This window comes from Urtica dioica, chromosome 8, assembly GCF_054948205.1.
Source record: "Urtica dioica subsp. dioica isolate 48M chromosome 8, U.dioica_male_clone48M_v1_H2, whole genome shotgun sequence".
Taxonomy (NCBI): domain Eukaryota; kingdom Viridiplantae; phylum Streptophyta; class Magnoliopsida; order Rosales; family Urticaceae; genus Urtica; species Urtica dioica.
In genome coordinates this window covers 11,563,443-11,586,101 of record NC_142763.1, presented here as the reverse complement: position 1 = coordinate 11,586,101, position 22,659 = coordinate 11,563,443, and the positions used below count along the sequence as shown (strand labels likewise).

Genomic DNA, 22,659 nt, shown 5'->3' with positions numbered 1-22,659 from the left:
CACAGAAACAATCTCAGCCGTCGATGCCTTGCGCAGGAAGTTATCTCTGCTGTGATGATCCAACGGTCCGTCTGCTAAGCTCAAGTGCAAAACATGATCCAACGATGTAGTTCTATGACTGATATCCAACAATTCTCCACCTCAGTCTTGAACTCACATGTAGCACTCGTGATTTTCAAGTCACTGATCCCTAAGGACCAGTCTTCTCCATCTTCTTCCTCATGTTGATCAGTCCTAGACAATGAGCAAACTTGTGTCCAGGAACTGACTTCGTGAGCATGTCAGATGGATTATCTTCAGTGCCGATCTTCTCTATGCTTACTCCACCTGAGTTGATGATGTCCCTCACAAAATGCATCTTGATGTCAATATGTTTTGACTTCTCATGAAACACTTGATGCTTTGACAAGTGAATTGCTGACTGATTGTCACAGTGAATTGTAACTTGCTTCTGATTGAACCCAAGCTCAGTTACAAGTCCCTTCAGCCAGATTGCTTCCTTCACTGCCTCAGTGACAGCAATGTACTCAGCTTCAGTAGTTGATAGAGTGACCACTGACTGGAGATTACTCTTCCAACTTATCACACCACCTCCAATGGTAAACAGATATCCTGTGAGAGATCTTCTGGTGTCCAGACTCCCGGCATAGTCTGAGTCTACAAAACCCTCCACCTGAAATTCTGAGGATCTGTTGTTGCAGCCATAGATAATGCCAGTATCATGTGATCCTCTAATATATCTCAACACCCACTTCACAGCTTGCCAGTGAGCCTTTCCAGGATTGCTCATAAATCTGCTGATAAGACTTATAGCATATCCTATATCTGGTCTTGAACATATCATAGAGTACATCAAGCTCCCTACTGCACTAGCATAAGGAACAGTGAGCATGTACCTTTTGTCTTCTTCAGTTTCAGGGCATTGGGTCACTGATAGCTTGAAGTGATGGGCTATGGGAGTGTTCACTGGCTTGGCTTCACTCATGTCAAACCTTTCAAGCACCTTGGTAAGATATCTCTTCTGAAAAAGCCCAAGCCTTCGTTGAGTCCTGTCTCTCTCAATTTCCATTCCTAGGATCACCTTAGCAGGGCCAAGATCCTTCATCTGGAAACGCTTACTGAGGAGAGTTTTCAGCTTCTGAATCTCTGACTGTTCCTTGTTCACAATCAACATATCATCCACATACAAGAGTAGATAGATGAAACCAGCTGCCTTGAGATCTTTGAAGTACACGCACCAATCATACTGGCTTCTCACAAAACCATTCTGAGTCATGAAAGTGTCAAATTTGAGGTACCATTGTCGAGGTGACTGTTTGAGGCCGTAGAGAGACTTATGCAACAAGCAAACTTTCTCAGTCTTGTCTCCAACCTCAAAACCTTCAGGTTGTTGCATATAGATAGTCTCATCCAGGTCTCCATACAAGAAAGCGGTTTTAACATCCATTTGTTCCAGTTCTAAATCAAAAATGGCAACCATAGAGAGAATGATACGGATTGACCTGTGTTTGACCACCGGCGAGTAGATTTCGTTGTAATCAATACCTTCCTGCTGAGAAAAACCTTTTGCCACAAGCCTGGCTTTGTAACGTGGCTTTTCAACTCCAGGAATCCCCTCCTTGAGTTTGAATATCCATCTCGAGCCAACAATCTTCTTGCTTGCTGGTTTATCAACAACAGTCCAGGTTTCATTCTCTTTCAAAGACTTTAGCTCCTCTAACATAGCTGATTGCCACTGATCTCTCTTTTCACTGAGACAAGCTTGCTTGAAGGTTCTTGGCTCATCTTCAAGCAGCTCTGACCCAACCAACAAGGCAAAGGCTGTGAGGTCATAACCAAACCTCTGAGTTGGTTTATGAGTCCTTCTTGCTCTATCTCTCACAAGGTTGTAGTCAGATGGATTGCCAGCACTCTCATCATTCACCTGATCTTCTATTTCATCAAGATGAGCTTCAACATCTTGAGGTTGATCTGCAGCTTCATCATGCTGCTCCACCTCAGCTCCCTCAGGGTGTTGTAGATGATCTTCAGCAGCTTCTACAACATGATCATTGACAGGTTGGGTGGCAGTATCAGTAGATATCTCCACCTGAGCACTATGCTCGGAGCTTGCTTCATCTTCCTCTGCAAGGCTGTCAAGATCTCCAGGGGATTTTCTGTCACAGAAATCATCTTCTCTGAAAGTCACATCTCTGCTGATGATGAACTTTTTGTGCCCAGTTTCAAGACACCACAGCCTGTACCCTTTTACCCCATCTGGATAGCCTATGAAAACACATTTCAAGGCTCTAGGGTCAAGCTTTCCTTGCTTGGTGTGCACATAAGCAGTGCACCCAAAAACCTTGAGTTTGCTATAGTCTGTTTCATGGTCTGACCACATCTGCATAGGAGTCTTCAACTTGATGGCTGTAGAGGGACACCTATTGATCAGATAAGCTGCAGTCTTGACAGCTTCTGCCCAGAAAGCCTTTGGAAGCTTGGCGTGTATCAGAAGGCATCTCACCCTCTCCATAATAGTCCTGTTAAATCTCTCTGCAAGACCATTCTGTTGAGGTGTGTTGGCAACTGTATGATGCCTTTGAATGCCACTCAATCTGCAGAAGCTATCAAACTGTTCTGAGCAAAATTCTAAGCCATTATCAGACCTTAGCTTCTTCACTTTCTTTCCAGTCTGAGTCTCAACCATGGTCTTCCAGGTCTTGAAAGAATCCAATGCCTCATTCTTTTGTTTGAGCAGATAAACCCATAGCCTTCTTGAGTAGTCATCGACTATGCTCATATAATACCTGCTGCCACCATGAGAAGGGACTCTTGCTGGACCCCAGAGATCAGTATGGACATAGTCCAAAATAGCCTCTGATCTGTGGACTCCCTTGCCAAACTTAGCCCTGCATGCCTTGCCATAGACGCATTCTTCACAGAAACCCAAAGCAGTGATCCTTTCATCACCAAGGACTCCTTGCTTGGCCAGTTCTGTTATACCTCTTTCACTGACATGGCCTAGTCTGAGATGCCACAACCTTGAATTCTCTTCTCTTGAAACAATAGCAGTATGGCCAGTGATAGTTTGAGCAGTGAGGAAGTACAAGCCATTTCGTCGAACACCTTGTAGTACAGCTCTTCCATTCTTGGAAACAGTCAAGATTCCATTTTCACTAGCAAAATTGTACCCTGCCTGTTCCAAAACTCCAAGAGAAATCAAATTTCTTTTCAGTTCAGGGATATACCTGACATTTAGAAGAATCTTGACCTTGCCCAGATGATTCTTGAGAGACACGGAACCAGTGCCAATTACTGGACAGTGTTTATCATTGCCAAGAAGAACCATCCCATCTGAGTCAGCGTAGTTCTCAAGCCACTCCTTGTTGGGTGTCATGTGAAAGGAACACCCACTATCGAGGATCCACTCGGAACTGGGTCGATCGGTGGTGACCATCAGGGCTTCAGCACTGTCGTAGCCATCGTTCTCAGCAACAGCGGCTTTTCCAGTCTTGGAGGTAGAGGCTCCATTGTCTTTCTTCAATTCAGGGCAATCCTTCTTCATGTGTCCCTCCTTGTGACAATTGTAACACTTGTACGCGAAGGGCTTCTCTTGATCTTCAGGCTTCGACTTCCCTTTCTTCTTCTTGGTTGACTTCTTGTCTGATTGAGCGCGAACAAGAAGACCTTCAGGTGCAGATTTCTTCTCGCCTCTGGATTGAAGAGCCTTTGCTTTCAAAGCCAACTGAACATCCTCTGCGGTGATAGAGGATCGCCCATATTTCATAGCATCGACGAAATTTGCATATGAGAGAGGCAAGGCGTTTAGAATCAAGATCGCTTGGTCTTCATCGGGAGTATCGACTCCGATATTGGCGAGATCGATGACGATCCGATTGAATTCGTCAAGATAGTCTTCAATCGGCTTGTCTTCTTGGATCTTGAATCCAAAAAGCATTCCCTTGAGATAGATCCTTCTCGATAGGGATTTCTTCATGTACAGACTCTGAAGCTTTGCCCACACGCCAATGGCAGTCTTCTCATTGGCGACTTCTCGCAAAACTTTGTCTCCAAGATACAGGACGATCGTGCTGTAGGCAAGCTCGTTCATCTCTGCCTTGTCTTCAGCCGTGACCGATTCAGCGTGTTTGGCTTCAGGATCGATCGCCTTGGAGATTTTCATCTGTACAAGAATTGCCTTCATTCTCTGACGCCACAGGGCAAAATCTCCTTTGCCATTGAATCGCTCGATCTCCATCTTCGTGATCCCCATCGTGTCGCAAAGATTTGGTGGTAATTGGCTCTGATACCAATTGTAATGAATCTTGCACAATCTAGTCTTCAAACCCTAGATTACTTCTGATGCAAGTAAAACCAGGAAAGCAATAAAACCAGCAAATCAAACGCGGAAAAATAAAGCGACACACTTTTACCCTGGTTCGGCAATGTGCCTACATCCAGCAATGAAGATCACGATCACTATCAAGAAGTTCTTACACACTCGTCCTCACTTTTGTCCCCAAATGTGTTTCCCGTACAAAAAGTCTCTCAAAAGTGTTTCCCCAAGTGTATACAACAACTAATTGAAAGAATGAAGTTACATCTCAGCCTCACTACAACCCTCTCTATTTATACACAGCCTAGGACTCATTAAAACCACAGAAACAATCTCAGCCGTCGATGCCTTGCGCAGGAAGTTATCTCTGCTGTGATGATCCAACGGTCCGTCTGCTAAGCTCAAGTGCAAAACATGATCCAACGATGTAGTTCTATGACTGATATCCAACATGCTTCAAAAGAAACTCATCAACTATAATAATCAGAGCTGTAAAAAACAAAAACTAATGATCAAAAAATAAGAAGCTGAATCCCGAACACAGACCTGGCTACAACAACACAGCGATATCAAGGGGAGGAAAAAAAAGGTCTCCAAAGTTTAAACAACAAACAGCTAATATACCATCAATCAAATGTTGGAGCGACCTTGGCATGACCACAGACGAAGATCTTCGTTGATTTGTTCCATCGCTTGCTAAAATGACATCATCTTGGTAGATGTGAGACAAGGCAGGCTCATAAATACACTATTAGCGTTGTTCAAGGTTCCGATAGCCCAAAACGGAGTCGACCAAACCCAACAAGCCCGGAAGAGAAGAAGAAGCTTGTCAACCAGCAAACAAGGCGACAGTGACAAAAGATGATCTTCAGTGGACAAGTAGTCAGTTGAGGTAAATATTTCCCCGTGAACGGCCATGTTCGAGTCCCCTCCTAGCCATTCTTTTCCCTTCAGAGCGAGCGAGACTTTGAAGTTGATGGCATTTTCCTAGAAGACCAGCCAGAAAGAAGACAAATGATGGTTCACGGTGAGTTTACCATTTAATGTACCGTATGACTCGAACAAAAGAAAATAAAAACAACAATGTTGCGTATGTACGCATTTCTTAAGAAAACCAGAGGAAAAGAACATCAACATACAATCCGGAAAAATGAATCCTTCGTTGATTCAACTGGGTTAAAAAAACAATCGCCTTTGCACCAACCTGAGACACGCTCTACAACTCGGGAGAATCTAAAGGTAATCATTTTGTTTATTCTGAGATAAGGTGTAGAAAACACAAAAGCTTTATTTGTAAGAAAAAGAAAAGGAGAAAGAAAAAAAAAAACGACAACATGGTAAAGTCTACAAATAAGGTAAAAAAAAAATAAAAGAGAGAATCAATAGCATGTTTTGCCAAAAGCCGGTTGCTCAAAAATCAAAACTTTAAACCATGGCGAAGTGCGCAATCCAAAGAACAAGTTCAAATACCTCATGATAAGAATTCTAAGCTATAAATGCATATAAAAATTATGTACTCATAAAAGTAATATCAGGTAATTTAATCCGGAAGGGTAGCAAAATAATTTCTCTATTCATTCTTATTTATTGAATTATAGTTCAATATAAATGAATCGTTAGCATTAGCATTAGCATTAGAGGGACTGTACACCACTCAAACAGTAAACCAAGTTCATCATAAAATTACCATTTGCGTTTCTCGATCATCCCAAACTGGTAACAAAGTTCTTCCCTGGAACAACGGCAGCGAATTTGAAGGGGCTGAAAACCACTGTCTCTACTATCAACAGAAGAAATATTTATTAGTAAATCCATAATCCATTCATCTATGTCTACCACTATGATCTCTGCTCTCAAGTAAAAAAATAAATAATATAGTTAAGAAATTAGTATATTATATTGAAAAAAAAAAAAAAGAATCCCGGAAAAATCACCTGACTCATTAAAGGGAAAGAACGTCCCGTGTTCAAAACAGTTTGTACGAATCACCACCACTATTACCATCCGACAATCCATGACAATCATGTGACGTGGCGCCGATTTCCTCTTTCACTACTCGGTCCACATCAATGCCCTCAGTTCGAGCTCGGGCAGCTATGGCGGGATCGGGATTCTGGGCCGCATCATCAAGGTGAGCCGGTCGAATCCAATCCAAGAGCACGTCGTCCCTCGTGTCTTCACACATCGTCTCCATAGACCTTTGAATAATCTCCAAAGGGTCCCGCGCTTCAACGTCGTCTTCTTCGGCTTTTTCGTCTCTGGTTCGTAGCTTCATGTTGTAGCTACAGAAGACGATCTGTTTCAGTCTCTTGTGGGCGAGACGGTTCATCTTCTTCGTGTGGATCAATGCGAGCGTACTCCAATTTCTCCCGCAAGCTGATGAAGAAGCCGTTTGTGATAAAACGCGCGTTGCCAATTTCTGCATGGCAGGGGTTTCGTGCCCAAACACGTTCCACCATTCGACTGAAGATATAAAAACATGTATATTAGTAAATGATCATTCGCATCTCGAAATCTCGAGTTGTCAAAAGTTACGGATCTTACCAGCGGGCATCTTCAATCGTCCTCCTGTTGCACTTTTGCTACCGAATATACCCTTCGCATCTCGAAATTTTAAGAGCTGTACATTCATTTTACGATAATCAAATAGTTTTTTTTTTAATTAATTCAATTTAATTTTGTCAATATTTTTTATAATTTAAATTACAGCAAACCTCGATCCCGATTTCTGAGCAATCATCGTGCGGATACAATGTCTCAAAAACAGTGATCACGGCACGCAAATGCTCGCCTTTCATCACTACATCCGGGTTATATTGGAACTTCGGATTTAGATAGTGAGCTACAAGGAATATAAATATTTCAGAACTTAACATTCATTGATGCTAAATAATGTTAAAGTTCAATAAATTGTTACCTGCTTGATGTAGTGGCTGACAAAGTTGATTTTCCCACACGTTGTTCGCAATATCCAGAACCCATTGTTTATCTTGAAGTTTTCCAAGCATGTCTTTCATCGTCTCAAACACGTGATCGAGCAAGCCCAGAGTCGGAATAACTTCGGTATCAACCAACCGTAGCGCATTGTAAATGGGCTCGAATATCTCGCACACGTCGTCAACGTGATCCCAAAATGCAGAGTCCATCACTTTTGACTCGACAATTCCACCGGCGACAGTATGGCAGAATGAATAATCTCCCCACCACTCTGAAGAGAACATCGACCTCAATACACTTTTGTTGTTCCTAAGACTCGCGAGCGTCAAATAATTTGTCGCAAATCTCGTCGGCCCGTGGCAAACTATCTCACGTTTCCCATGTTCTCTCATCTTCGTCAACAATATGTCATCGTTGTATATGAGCTTCGTGATGTTCTGAGCGTCTTTAAACACTTGGGAGACTCTAGAGTCTTTTCCAACATCTTCGAGCATCGAGTCAATGCAATGCACAGCGCACGGCGTCCAATACAAATTGTATTTCATCATCAGCTGTTTCCCCGCTTTTTTGTAGGCCGAGCCATTATCGGTGACGACCTGGATAACGTTGTGTGCTCCAACGTCTTTCACCACCTCATTCAACACGTTGAAGATGAATTGGTGATTCTCGATCTGACCCGACGCGTTGATCGACTTCAAGAATACCGTCTTGCCAGAAGAGTAGACCATAACGTTGATCATGCTTAATTTGGTGGGGCCCGTCCAACCATCAACCATGACGGTGCATCCAAACTCATTCCACACTTGTCTTTGTTTATCCACATAGGCCTTTGTTTCCTCAACCTCCATCGCCAAGTAGGTGTTGTGGATCTCATACACCGAAGGTATTGACACACCTGGACCTGAAACAAAACATCGACATAGTTAAGATAGGGTGTTTTAGCTAAATAGCCAATCGAGATTAATGGATTTGCAAAATAGACAAGGTTTGTCTATAATAGTGAAATAACCTAAATGTGCAAGTACCTTGTTTCAATAATTTTTTTGACCCTCCAATTATATTTTTCTGAAAGTGATAACCGTCCAAAATTTTTAAGCACAATGTCAAAAACAATAAACTTGAAATTTTGACTATTTTGCTTATCAATTAGTTTCAAATGGCTATTTTATATACTTTTTCCTTTAAAATATCATTTAATAGGAAACTAATACCAAATAATAATAACAATGAATTGTCTTATTTTGCTTACCCATCTCTGCCGCTATAGCTAGCATGTTTTGGAAATGACGAGACGTCACCAAGTTTGCAGGAAGGTTCTCGTGAATGAAGAATTGACTAACTGCTCGTCCCAATCTCTTCTTTGCGGACGAGTCCGACATTTCTGGAAGTCGTTTCTGAAGCGTAATATCCGTTGGGTCAAGTGTCGACGCCGCTGCACTCCTAGCAACTCCGAACGATGCGGCTCTGCCGAGCTCGGGTCGAGAATCAAAGTCCGAACCACCGCCGGGACCAGATGAAATCCACTCGCTCGCACCTGCATCGACTCGGGATTTCTTCATCGCTCTATACATGTCCCGCTCCATCTCGGGATCCTCGAAATCTCCGTCCAACGGAGCAAGTTTTTTACGCATCTCCAATCTGATTGTGCTCTCGATTGTTCTCTTACATTTCTTCTTCTCCCGAACCTCTTGTAGCACGAGTCTCATTTCTTTCCTCACTTCCGGGGGACACTTGTCGCATTTTCTGACGCTTCTAGCCGAATCGTTTCCACTAAGGTGAAGCTTCACGCGTGTGATTCCTCCGCCTCTCATTGTGAACCCACAAAAATTGCACGTGTAGTGATTTGGGTTTCCAGGATCTGTTGTACAGTACTTTCTGACTCCCTGGTCGGCCATTTATTTAACCTGATAAGCATAACGAAAACGTTAGCCAAAATATCTTGTTTTAGTCTACACAATATTATTGACAAAAATGCTAATTAACCTTTGAAAACGAAGTTTCCAATCTCTGGAATCGCGAGTCGCCGAAAAAAGGAGTTTTCACTTGAAAAAATAGCCTCGCCAGAAATCTGTAAATCTTTACAGAAAACAAAATAGCATATACACATGGATCTGTTATTATAAAGCAACAATTGAGAATAAATCTATATAAAAATAAAACCCGGAAAAATGTGAGATTAAAAAAAAAACAAAAAAAGCAAATCGGACAGAATAAATCGGAAAATCTTTCGCCAAAAACTGTCGTTATGAATGGTGGAAATATCCAGAATCTGTATTATAATTAAACTTTTAACTGCCAAAAACAACATCGAGAAAAATGATATGATGTTGACGGTTAGGCAGACAATGACAACGTAAACTACATCCACTCGAAGGTGTACTTTGAAAATCAAGAAATCAGTGATTGTCGATTTTTTTCCAGATAAAAAATGACCGAGAGAATGCAATATCCAAAGTAAAACATTAAGAACATCACTAACCAAGGATAAACAAAATTCTCGAGAGAAAAAATTACCACCGAAGTCAATTAAAGGCTTGCAAAATTCGGATTGATTCAATAACACACCGATAGCGGAAAAAGAAAAAATGGTCTCCGTACATACATAGAGAGCAGTCCTTATCTTGTCAAATAAAATAAAAAAAATTGCAAATCCATCCTCAGCCCAAACACGAGAAAACTCAACGGACACCAATGTCAAAGCCAATGTCTCACAAAATAATTCAAACATTCAAATTATAAACAAATGAATGAACAAAAAAGAGTGACCTTTGAGCTCCAAACACTCAACATGGCTTTACTTAACTCAATCCTCCTCAACCAAGCTTAGTCAAACCCGGAAAAAAAATGGAGTCTCATTTTAAAACCCAAAAAACCATTACCCAGAAAATCGCAGACCAAAAAAAAAAAAAAAACTCACCAAGGGTTTGAGAAGTTCGACGGTGACTGGGGAGATCGGCTTACTTGAAGAAGTGGAGTGTGATCCTCCTTGTTTCTGCATGTTGAAGGAGACGAAGTTTCAGAAAAAATTTGAAAGAAAAACGAACAGAGAGGATGAAGATGAGTGACGAAATTATGGTGGCACAGTGGGCAGAGGTGAAAGCTTCCATGGAAGAAGAGCGTACCTCAAACAGTGTGGAGATGGAGATTTGGATGAAGGGTTGATCCAGCGAAGATAGGGACGAAGCAAAGCTTGGGAATTTAGAAAGCTCGTTTCTCGTTCGACATCAAGAACAGTCTTGTCTGTTAGAGGGAACTCTGATAATTGCTTATCAGGCGACAAAGGAAGCCGTGCGTTTCGTTGGAAAGGAGCAAGTCGCACAAAAAAATAATAAAATTGTACAAAATAGCCAAAGATTTCTATCACTTATTGATTAACATAATAGTCAAAGTTTAAACTTTTCAGCAAAATAGATAAATTTAAGTTTTCTATCACTTTCAAAAAAAAAATTAATCATGAGTCAAAAAGATTTTGAAATCGGATTGCTGCACATTTAAGTTATTTACAAACTTTGATTATTTTGCAAATTCATAACTTTAAATTGGCTATTTAACTACATCACAAAAAAAAGGAGAAATTACAAAAAATTAGTGAAAATGATCCCAGCTACCTCCCCTTCAAAATGTTTATATAGAATCTGTTATTTCTAATTATACTTTATTTTATTTACTTCACTTTACAGTTTTTTTTTTGTTTGTTTATAATTAAATTGTACAAAATAGTCATTTTAACTAATTGATAGCCAAGATTTCAAATTTTTTCGCAAAGTAACCAAAGTTACGTTGTCCAATATTTGTTACACCAAAATTAAAATTTTTGACAATTATTATAAGCAATTTATCACTTTTAAAAATATTAATCTTAAGGTTAATTTTATTCTGTTTTTGGTTCGAGTGTTTTTTTGTTATAGAAGAGTGGATTAAATATTTTGACACCTCATTGCATTCTCGTTGCAGATGACTAGACTTTAAACATTTTGTTACTTGTTTAGATGAGAGATTCAAACTTAATTTTTAGCCAAGTTTTTCCTTGCTATAGGAGTAGATTAAATTTTTTGAAGGCACGATTAAATTTTTTTAAATCATGTAACTTAACTGAAATGATGTAACTTATTTCTGCGTTTTGTTGTTTATCGTTTTATTTACAAATTTTCTTATTTTTTTCACTTTCATCTAAAGTATCAGAAAAATTATTTGAACAAATAAAAAATAAATAAGGTATTTATAGAATGTTTGAAATTTTAAGGTATTCATGACCATATTCTAATGAAATGTTTGTGAAAAATCTCAAAAAAAAAAAAAAAAAGTATAACTAGTAAATTTTAAAAAATATGATCGTCTAGGGCTCCTTCCAAAAAAGGCACAGAGATATTTATCATTGTCTACTGTGATATTGTTCGTTGTAAAGCAATTTCACGTCCAATGCTTTCAATTAAGCCAAGACGTAGAGCAATAATCTCGGCTTAGTTGGAAGCATTAGATGTAAATTTGCATATCCACATTCCGGCTACATACAAAGACAACAATTCAAACTTTGGGGAGTCTATTATTTTAAACAAGTTTTTTTTTCGAAAAGAAATATTTTAAACGAGTTTGACTCTATTTTGTGTAATATATTAAAATTGTATATTTTTCACGAGTTAGATTGTCACATATATTTAATATATTTATATATTAAATTTGTATATTTTTCACGAGTTAGATTGTCACATATATTTATATATTTATATAGCTTCTTATAGATTGATCATTTGTGTTTTTTATAGAGATTAAACTCATTTAGTTAAAGGTTTTCATCTAACAATCAATAAATAATGTATTTTTATTAAATAGTATAATTTATAATAGTGTAAGTTTTACATTGTCAAAAAAAAAAAAACAGCGTAGGTTTTATTTCTCAACAAAAATAAGCAATTAAGCAAAAATAAACTTAGGTAAAACTATCTTTTTTATGTGAGACATTTCATGTAAATGTAATGCATGGTCGATCTAGGGTACTACAAGGCCTTAAATAATAATAAAATTTGAAGTTTTTATTTTGAAAACTTATAAAATATATTATAAAAAAATTGGGTCTTATACATAATAATTTTATTTATGAAGTTTTTTTTTTATTTGGGGCATTTTTTGGACTTATTTTTTCATTAAATTTGAGAGTGGCTTTAGGATTGGGGTTGCCCTCTGATGTAAGGCTTACTAAAATAAAAAAAATAAAATAAAAAGCTCAAAATGCAAAATAAATAGTTTTCAAAAATAAAATAAAAATCAAAGTCTTCCTCTTCATCTTCGTGGAAAGATATCTCTTTGCTCTATTCATTCGTCATCATCGAGAGAGCCTTCAAAATCTCGGTACGTATTCACATTTGCTACAAAGTTTCAATATAACTTTCACGCGTCTCGTCGTTGACCACATTGGACGATCAGAGATCGAATCACAACTCCATAAACCCTGCAGATTCACAATTTCCATAATTTATTCTGCCTTGTAGATTCGGACTGGATTATGGTGCCGATTAGTTTGCGTTCTCACACATTCACATTACAGATGTCTGAATTTAGGGCTTTTTGCTATTATCTGCACTAAGCTTCAGTGCAAAGCTTTTTGAGGAATTTTCAATGGATAGTAAAACGTGGAGATGGGTTTTGGGTCTGACGTACATAGTCGCCGTGGCAGCGATCTGGATAGCTGCTAGTTTCGTCGTACAGACCGTGGTCGACTCTGGAGTTTCGCCGTTCTTAATCACCTACATATGTAATTCACTCTTCGTGATTTACATTCCTCTAGTTGAATTAGGAAGGTATTTGGAGGATAATTACAGAGGAATTTTGTTTTGGAGAGGTAGGAAAAACAAGAGTGGAACTTTGGAAAATTTAAGCAAATCGGAGAAGGCGATTCTTCTCGGAGAGAATGGTGCGAAGAATCCGATCGTTCGGGTCGAAGACGATCCCGCGATCGAACAGATTGACGGGCCTTTACCGAATCGGGACGGTGTCGATGAGAAAGGTCGTTGGACACGAGCTAGAATGGCGAAAGTCAGCCTCTTGGTTTGCCCTTTCTGGTTCTTCGCTCAGCTCGCTTTCAATTTCTCGTTGAAGTACACCACGGTCACGGTAATAAGAGACGAATTTGAATCTAACGTTGCTTGTGTCGGTTTTCGAATTATTTCGCTAACAAAGTTTGTTTGTTTTTTTTTTTTCTTTCGGTTTCAGTCAAACACGATATTAAGCAGCGCGTCAAGTCTGTTCACGTTCCTGATCGCGCTCGCGTTTTTGAGCGAGAAATTCACGTGGGTGAAGTTTGTCAGCGTTCTTCTTTGCATGGGCGGGACGATAATCGTCAGCCTCGGTGACACGGAAACAGGTCTGAGTGCGATCGCTTCGAACCCGCTCCTCGGAGACGCTTTTGCTATCGCCTCGGCCGCGTTATACGCGGTGTATATAACGCTGATTCGGAAGAAATTACCCGACGACGACGACGAAACAAAAGGGAGTCCAAGTATGGCTCAGTTTCTCGGATTCTTAGGGCTCTTCAATCTCGTTATTTTCCTTCCGGTCGTGCTCATACTCAACTTCACCAAACTCGAGCCATTCTCTACGCTCACTTGGAAGCAGCTCGGTCTCATTATCGGTAAAGGTACGTGTTTCTTGATGATCTTAAAATGGATTCTTTCTTATCTGCCATGAGCTTGTGGAATTCATAATGTCACTCGCCTCTGCTATGTTACCAGTTTCCAATGATTATCACTTCATTCACACTTCAGCCATAGGGGAGACTAAATTTGTTAATATCGGATTTTCCCAAGACAATCACAATGACCCATTAGGGAAACACGTCCAATTAAAATAGAAATACCCGAAAGGTCATAAGAGAAGAATATTAACCTTTTTATTGTATTCTGCCTGACTCCACAACATTTTGGGAAATGAAAGCACTAGCAATAATAAGGTGGTTGATTGAAAAGGTTTGATCTTTAACGGCATTGTTCATTCGATGCGAAAAAGCTGACTTCCCATCCAGGCTCGTTCATCGACTTTGCATATTGTTAGGTTAAACACCAATTATCTATGAAAAAAAAAAGAGCATGAAAAATGGAATTTGGTGTGTTGATATCATTTCTAGGTTTGTTGGACAATGTGTTGAGCGACTATCTGTGGGCAAAGGCGGTTCTTTTGACGACCACAACGGTGGCCACGGCGGGTCTGACGATCCAAGTTCCGATGGCCGCGATCGTCGACTCTCTCACCGGCAACGCTCCTCACCTCATGGACTACCTCGGAGCCGCCGCGGTCATGGTCGGCTTTGCCGGCATCAACGTCCCTTCCGATGCCTTTTCGGGTTCCAAAGAACCACAGAAGAGAAATGAGACCCTTGCAGATGAACAAGCCTCTGTTGATGTTCCTTGATTTTTTTTTTTTTTTTTGCTAGTCCTCACTGGACTAGATGTACATGTACAATCAGTATATCTATATAGCATCGTACATTTACACAAGCACACTCGTTATCAATTATATATATGGTTTTGGGAGTATGTTGTTGATCGGAGAAGGGTGTTAAGTGGTTAGTTTTATCACACTTTGATGCTATGGAAATTTTATCGACTCAAGCACGTTCATATATATGCAGAGTCGAAATCGAATAGGACTTCACACAGACATTCATTATTATTATATAGTTGTGTGTATAGTAAAGATCATTTGATGAACTTGGAAATTGGAGCGTGGAGCGCAACAATAGTCATCTGGCTGTTTTTTTTTTTTTTTTTTTAATCATCAAGTCAAAACTACAATATGTTTTGATCATGTCATTCAAAATAAGAAAAATAACACATTTATACCCTGTGTTTTAGTGAAATGTCGAGTTTAACCTTCGGTTTTCAAAAATGTCGAGTTCATACCCTCTGTTTAACTAAAATAATGAAATTATACCCTCTGTTTAACTAAAATGACGAAATTATACCCTGAAATAGACAACAATGTCACGAATATTCTTTTTATTGACTTTTCATTGACGTTGACTATAATATTTATACATAAACACCAATTATCTTTATTCATTCGCGCCATATATGTAATTTAGTTAAAAACTAAAAAATAAACAACAGTCTCTTAATCGTGAAGAACACAAAAAGAGGCAAAGGGGTAAACATCGATAGTTGATAGTCATCAAAATCGCATATTCGAACAGAGAATCCAGGATTTAGAGTTACAATTCGAAAACAGAATGAAGTCATTTCTTAGGAAGTATGAGTTTTATTATTTAATTTCAATTTAAGGCTATTTTTATTTCAAAATTGAGAATTTGAAAGTTAGGGTACTGATTTAGTTTTGATTCGGTTTTTCTTATATAAGAGTTAATATCAATGAAAGAGAGATTTGTGACGTTGTTATTCATTTCAGGGTATAATTTCGTCATTTTAGTTAAACAGAGGGTATAATTTCGTCATTTTAGTTAAACAGAGGGTATGAACTCGACATTTTTGAAAACCGAGGATTAAACTCGACATTTCACTAAAACACAGGGTATAAATGTGTTATTTTCCCTTCAAAATAAATACTAAGATTTCCAAATATATTTTCAAAAGTGATTTATTTTTTGAGTAATTTTTCAAAAGAGATTAAATTCACAAATCATAAAAATATTCACAAATCCACAACAAATGTAACGAAATTTTGTTTCCAATGTAACGCATTACAAAACTAAAATGATTATAAGTTCAAAATGAGAATTTCAAACGTACAATTCAATACCAAATGTATCATAATATTCGGATTTTCCCTAAGAATCAATATCTTCACATTTCTAGTTTTTTCGTGACGGCTTGTGCATCTCAGCCCCCGGACGGACGCTCGTTTCCAGTTTTTGTATAAACGGCCCTGCAGAATCAAGATTTTGATCTCACATTGTTGGAAATCATCGAAACAAGCAAAATCGAAATAGATTTTTGCAACCATTCAAACACTAACTATTTGAACCTTTTCATCAAACTACCTGCAACTCTTGACAATAATGATCAACAAAGTCATGAAAAATATATATATGGACGCCTAGACTAACGCATTAGTTAGAACAATGTATTGCTCATAATTTCATTCGGCATGTAGTTGTGACTTGTGAGTGAGCAAGTTATAGGTCTCGTCGGTGTAGCGCGGACTTATCTCCAGCAAAGACATATCGAACGTGTCTTTGGGCACCCCAAATCCACGACCCGGAGTGGCGATCCAAATGGGGTCGACCCACCCGGTGTGTCCTTATTGCCTCCCCCCGTAATAGTACTCGTTTTCGTTTCCATAAACAGCTATCCCCGTATGCCCGCCATAGTGTTTATTTTCATTTTTAATTGATGCAGCTCAATAATAAATGATTTATTATTATTTTTTAATAAGTCCTTTTACTGTTTTATATGTAGCATTTTTTTTATTATTTAAACTAATTTAGAGAGTAAGATGTTCCACAGACTATGTATCTGTAACATTTTGGGGAATTGACACAAATAATACCATTGCAATGTCCCTTACCAAATATAGCCCTAAATGAAAAATTTGACAAAAGTAATACTAATGGTAGGTGAGAGAAATAATTTTTTCCCCATCTACCATCAACCCTACCTTCCCTTTACTTACGTTTTTTTCTTCTGAGAACCTATTGTGGCCGATTTTTTTTCTTTTCTTCTGAGAACCTATTGTGGCCGATTTCTGAGCTGGAGTTGATGAAGCTTGCTTGACGAGACAACCGGAATCTTGCTCATCCAGTGCTCGCTCGATCTTCACTCGCTCCGATGACGATTCCATGTTCTCCGAATCCGACGGCTTCGACTTCGGCACCGTCGCCGAGCTGGCGGCCGAGTCAAAGGTTTTGGATTCTGGTCCGGTTGGTGGCGGCGAAGAGTCAATCCTTCCTGTTCGCGCGGTCATTTCGATGCTTGATGGATTCCATGATTTTACAGGCTTACCTTGGTGAGCTTTTTTATTCTCATTTTCGCCGCAAGCCTTTTTTTCTTTGTCTACAATTTTTTTCGTTTATAAATTTCGACAACAAAGTTATTGGTCGATTTATGTTGCTTTTGATGTCTAAAAAAATTAAAATTAAAAACAAAAATTATAGGTGGATGGTTATTGCTGGCTCTACATTGGCTCTCAGAGCGACTATGGCCCCTCTGTATATCCTTGAACTTCACAAATTGAAAAAGATTGGGGAGTTATATAAAAAATGTGAGTTTTTATGTTTCTAATTTTTTAATTTTCATTTTATGGGTTGATTATATGCATATCTGACTTGTGTTGAAACTACTTATTGATTATAGTGCCTCCTTTATTACCACCGCTTTTCTCAGGGAAAGAGTTTTATTGATCATATTTCACTCTTTCGAGAGAAAAGAAAAGAAATTGGATGTCCTTCTTATTTGTGGTACCTCGCCCACTTCTCTTTGCAGGTAATTATCTTTCTATGCTGTTGAAAATGTACATTTTATACGAATTTCTTTTGAATTTTTTGCGACATCTGTTTTCTTCTTGAAACCATTCAAGGTTCCATGCTTTTTGTTGCTGTTGACAAGCATACGAAGAATGTCATTGGATCATCACCCTGGTTTTGATTCTGTAAGTCTCTGTTAGATTAATTTTATGATGCTGGAAGTATTCGAACACATAGTTTGATTGTGCTTTAATGAATTTATGTTCATTGCAGTATATCCATGTAGTGAAATGGCTGACTTTCTTTACGATTTGTTTAATCGATGAGAAGTTCCTTGGCTTTTCAGGGTGGTGCTCTTTGGTTCCAGAATCTGACTGAATTCTCGCATGGAGCTCTTGGCTCCATTTTTCCTGTAGCGATTGCTGGTTTGCACTATGTCAATGTTCAGGTAGCTGATGCGCTGTTATTACGGTTAGAGTTTTGGGCTACGTTAAGCTTAATGCAACTTCGACGCGGGGGTCCCACTTTAATCGCCGCTCTGGGGGAAAAAAATTTGGAGTCAAACCAAAGACAATCTTAGACTAGCTTTTAGTGTAAGATAAAATTCGGGTATGTTTTTGTATTAGTCTTCTACATAAATTGTATCAATTAAGGAGTTATTCAAGTAAATAGGGCATGTTTTTGATTTGTTATGATTTTTTTTATATCTCATGACCCACTGTGTTGATAAAAATTTGGTCTTGGGTTATGGATTTATGGTGTTGCTATACAATATGAGTTGGTCCATCACATAATAGTAGAATTTTGGTGGAATTCAACAACAAAAAATCATCAATAAATCACATACCCAATTCAACAGAACCACTTTATTCTCACATAATTCTCGTCAAGTAAAAAAAAACAAATGCATTGAAGCTCGCATATATAACAACACTCTAGACTTAACAGTTACATACCAAATCACACACCCAATTCAACAAACTACATTTCATTCACACAAAAAGAATCAAGAAAGAATAGTTTCATCATCAACAATGGCATTCAAGAACCATTCTTTCTTCTTCTTCCTCATCTTCTTCTCATTTTCTTCTTAGCGTCAAAGATCGTATCTTTCATGGGTATCATAAACACATATTTCACTCATTATTACCCACTTCCCGCTATGCTTAGCATATAAACATATTTCCGCCATACATGTATACGTTCACTCGTATTAGATATGAGTATTAAAAAACGGTTATTAACATGGAAAAACATCCAGTTCGTGACACTAGTGTCACGAAGTGAATCCAGTTCGTGACACCCTGGAAAAACCTGGAAGTGTCACAAACTGGATTCACTTCGTGACACCGTGGAAAAATCAGGAAGTGTCACGAACTTGTCGTCCGGTTTCTTGCTCTTCTTGGCGTCATCGTCCTGCTTCTTCTTGTCGTCCTTGTCCTGCTTATTTTTCTTGTCGGCCTCGTCCTTTTTCTTGTCGTCGTCATCTTTTTTTTTCTTGTCGGCCTCGTCCTTCTTATTGTCGTCCTAAAACAAATCAAGTCACCAATTTTCAACAACTTCAAGACCAAATACAATCCAAGAACACAAAATACATCAATAATTCAAGACCAAAAGACTTCAATAATTCAAGGAATAATTTATGCAATAACACACAAATACACAAACATTGGACGAGCTTGGTAACCTCTTCTTTCAAGAACAATAAACAAGGCATCAAACACGAACATAAATCAAAAACTCATTTATGTCATCATCGAAAACAAACTCTCAAATTCATACCCACCAAGTCGTTTATTTTAAATGTTCAACTATTTCATAATAAGTTAATACTAAACACTAAACCGAGACTTTGCGAGTCTCCGAAGTGAATCCAGTTCGTGACACCCTGGAAAAACCTGGAAGTGTCACAAACTAGATTCACTTCGTGACACCCTGGAAAAATCGGGAAGTGTCACGAACTGGATCCACTTCGTGACACTAGTGGTTCACTTCATGACACTAGTGGTTCAGTTCGTGACACTAGTGTCACGAACTGGATTCACTAGTGTCACGAACTTGTCGTCCGGTTTCTTGCTCTTCTTGGCGTCATCGTCCTGCTTCTTCTTGTCGTCCTTGTCCTGCTTATTTTTCTTATCGGCCTCATCCTTTTTCTTGTCTTCGTCATCTTTTTTTTTCTTGTCGGCCTCGTCCTTCTTATTGTCGTCCTAAAACAAATCAAGTCACCAATTTTCAACAACTTCAAGACCAAATACAATCCAAGAACACAAAATACATCAATAATTCAAGACCAAAAGACTTCAATAATTCAAGGAATAATTTATGCAATAACACACAAATACACAAACATTGGACGAGCTTGGTAACCTCTTCTTTCAAGAACAATAAACAAGGCATCAAACACGAACATAAATCAAAAACTCATTTATGTCATCATCGAAAACAAACTCTCAAATTCATACCCACCAAGTCGTTTATTTTAAATGTTCAACTATATCATAATAAGTTAATACTAAACACTAAACCGAGACTTTGCGAGTCTCCGAACTGAATCCAGTTCGTGACACTAGTGTCACGAAGTGAATCCAGTTCGTGACACTAGTGTCACGAAGTGAATCCTATAAATGAACATTATAAATGACTAAATGCTTTCTCTTTCTCACCCCACATAACAGCTACAATATAGAAGAGAATCAAATCTGGGCTATTATCTCATCATTTTTTTTTCATGAAAACGAATGGGCATAAAATAAGCACATGATATCATATCACAAAGCTATTAACACCGACTTTAATGGTTCACACAAAAAAATCTCAACACCCCTTTTTCCATATGCACCTACTTACCATTACCAACCCATTCTTGCAAAGTCCCAATTTAATACTCTGTGTAATCAAAACCAGAAAAAAAAAATGGGCCAGTCCGTGACACATATGTCACGAAGTCAGCGAGCTCGTGACACATTGGTCACGAATTCAACCAGTTCAGTGTTCTTGCTATACAAAACTTATCGAGATCTAAACCGCGAAGATCCAAGGCAAAAGAAGAGTTTTTACTAGCCAGAATTTATCATTCAAAGACAAAATAAATTTATTATATCGGACATACCAGCCAGAATTTTGACGTGTTCCCTTCTGTCAGCAAGGTTTCTAGCTGAAGTGCTGTTAATTTACTACAATCGCGCTACAAAACATAAACATAATTTGGCCAATAATACATTTTTAGCCAAAATATATAGCAATAAATGTGAGCAAAAAAGATAATAACCCGACCAGGAAACACAATTGATGCTCAAAACACCGAAATTGATTCCGTACCTACTCCTTCGAAAGTAGGTTGTTGGGTTAATATATATTAAAAACGGTTATTAACATGGAAAAACATCCAGTTCGTGACACTAGTGTCACGAAGTGAATCCAGTTCGTGACACTAGTGTCACGAAGTGAATCCAGTTCGTGACACTAGTGTCACGAAGTGAATCCAGTTCGTGACACCCTGGAAAAACCTGGAAGTGTCACAAACTGGATTCACTTCGTGACACCCTGGAAAAATCGGGAAGTGTCACGAACTGGATCCACTTCGTGACACTAGTGTCACGAACTGGATTCACTTCGTGACACTAGTTTCACGAACTAAGATATGTCAAAAGATAAAACCTAAAAAATCAAGTCAAAAGAACCATAACATGTGACAAACACTAAGATATGTCTACAAACATCTCCAATACATAAATCAGATTCTAATAGTAAATGCGCATTAAGAACGTACTACACCTCCTTAAATATACCATATTCGGTCCTATCCCAAAAGGGCCGTCTCCCACAAAGTAAAATACTGGGCCAATATACGATCCAGCAATTCACCACCCTCGCATAACCTGACAGAGGATTGTTTAAGTAGTGTTAACAATGATGAAAACAAAATGGGAAAAGAAAAAGAAAAAACAAAGATTTGAAGTAAACAACACTTACTCCATAACTATGTACACGTAGGAATCGTCCTCGAATGCGTTGTGAAACTGAACCACGTTTTCGTGGCCTGTGAGTTCTTGCAATATCTTAACCTCTCGCTTCACATCCTCGACAACAATAGGAAGAACCATCTGCCATGGTAAGAAAAACCAAAGGATTCTCCACTTTATCAATTTTCGCTACTCACTAATCAAATTGACTATTGTTAATAGAACAAAATAATTCTCTCAACAGCAAATCATTATTGTTAAAAAAAGGGTACTATGCAAGCTTTTTAATAATGAAGCAACCATGAACAGAGGAGACTGATCCAACAATTGATTAATGAATTCCAACTGTTAATATCCCCACGAAGCTTTTAAGGCATCACATCTCAACCTGAAAGTGGAGTATCTACAAAATTTTTTTTTCAAGTCAACAGACAATCTTGGATCGAAGTTCCAGAAAACCATCTACGAAATGCTATTTCAATCCCAACTGGAATCTAAATCACCCAATCAAAAAGCCATTTTTTTAGATTAAAAAAAAAACTCTCATTTCTATCATAATATTCCCTGATTCCCATCCAAAAAAAAAAGTCCCAAATTCAGACAAAAAATCACAACAAAGAAACAAGACAAACAGCTTTCTCTCTCAAACTCTGTAATGTATAAACTTTTGTAACCGCTCGATTTGTGAATTTGAATAAATGGACGAGTTTTAATTCAAATTCTTGTTGCATATGAGACGTCCTTAAATTTTAAATATCTTGGAAAATGATAATATTTAAGGTCGATGAAATTTCGGAATGAAAATGTTCGAGTAATCCAATATTATTATTCGAAACATACTCGGAGATTTAAAAATCTCAAGAGTAAAAATGAATTCCGAAATCCCTTAAATATATTCAAAATAACGAGAAGTAATAATAATTTTCTCGGTTATTTTTCAAGAATATTTTTAATTAATTAAGGACAGAGTTGTGAAGTTTTTAAAAAAGGACTTATATGCAAAAAGTTTTGAGGGATGAGATTGAAAGAAAAAGAAG

At 38.3% G+C, this 22,659-nt stretch overlaps 3 protein-coding genes across 8 annotated transcripts; 2 read left to right on the top strand and 1 right to left on the bottom strand.

Moving 5' to 3' along the window:
- Positions 1-5,998: 5,998 nt before the first annotated feature.
- LOC149388120 (uncharacterized) lies at positions 5,999-10,568 on the bottom strand. Of its 5 annotated transcripts, none has more exons than XM_089624369.1 (9): positions 10,375-10,568; positions 10,170-10,244; positions 9,236-9,328; positions 8,502-9,156; positions 7,233-8,153; positions 7,030-7,157; positions 6,860-6,935; positions 6,250-6,778; positions 5,999-6,095 (listed from the first exon to the last, which is right to left on the bottom strand). In XM_089624369.1, exons 4-8 carry the CDS (start codon positions 9,145-9,147, stop codon positions 6,282-6,284), a joined length of 2,268 nt encoding a protein of 755 aa, XP_089480495.1. In that variant the 5' UTR covers positions 9,148-9,156; positions 9,236-9,328; positions 10,170-10,244; positions 10,375-10,568; the 3' UTR covers positions 5,999-6,095; positions 6,250-6,281. The 5 variants fall into 5 exon arrangements, with proteins under 5 accessions (XP_089480495.1, XP_089480497.1, XP_089480496.1 ...); XM_089624371.1 differs by having other exon boundaries at positions 5,999-6,092; XM_089624370.1 differs by having other exon boundaries at positions 9,236-9,320.
- Positions 10,569-12,488: 1,920 nt separating this feature from the next.
- On the top strand, positions 12,489-14,778 carry LOC149388119 (EamA-like transporter family). 2 transcript variants are annotated; one of them, XM_089624708.1, is made up of 4 exons: positions 12,489-12,598; positions 12,739-13,360; positions 13,460-13,883; positions 14,370-14,778. In XM_089624708.1, exons 2-4 carry the CDS (start codon positions 12,866-12,868, stop codon positions 14,651-14,653), a joined length of 1,203 nt encoding a protein of 400 aa, XP_089480834.1. In that variant the 5' UTR covers positions 12,489-12,598; positions 12,739-12,865; the 3' UTR covers positions 14,654-14,778. The 2 variants fall into 2 exon arrangements, with proteins under 2 accessions (XP_089480834.1, XP_089480835.1); XM_089624709.1 differs by having other exon boundaries at positions 12,506-12,598; positions 12,795-13,360.
- A 2,258-nt stretch (positions 14,779-17,036) lies between these two features.
- On the top strand, positions 17,037-18,240 carry LOC149388118 (uncharacterized). Its single transcript, XM_089622362.1, has 5 exons — positions 17,037-17,117; positions 17,352-17,405; positions 17,551-17,679; positions 17,774-17,845; positions 18,007-18,240. The coding sequence occupies exons 1-5, from the start codon at positions 17,037-17,039 to the stop codon at positions 18,238-18,240; spliced, it is 570 nt and encodes a 189-aa protein (XP_089478488.1).
- Positions 18,241-22,659: the final 4,419 nt, after the last annotated feature.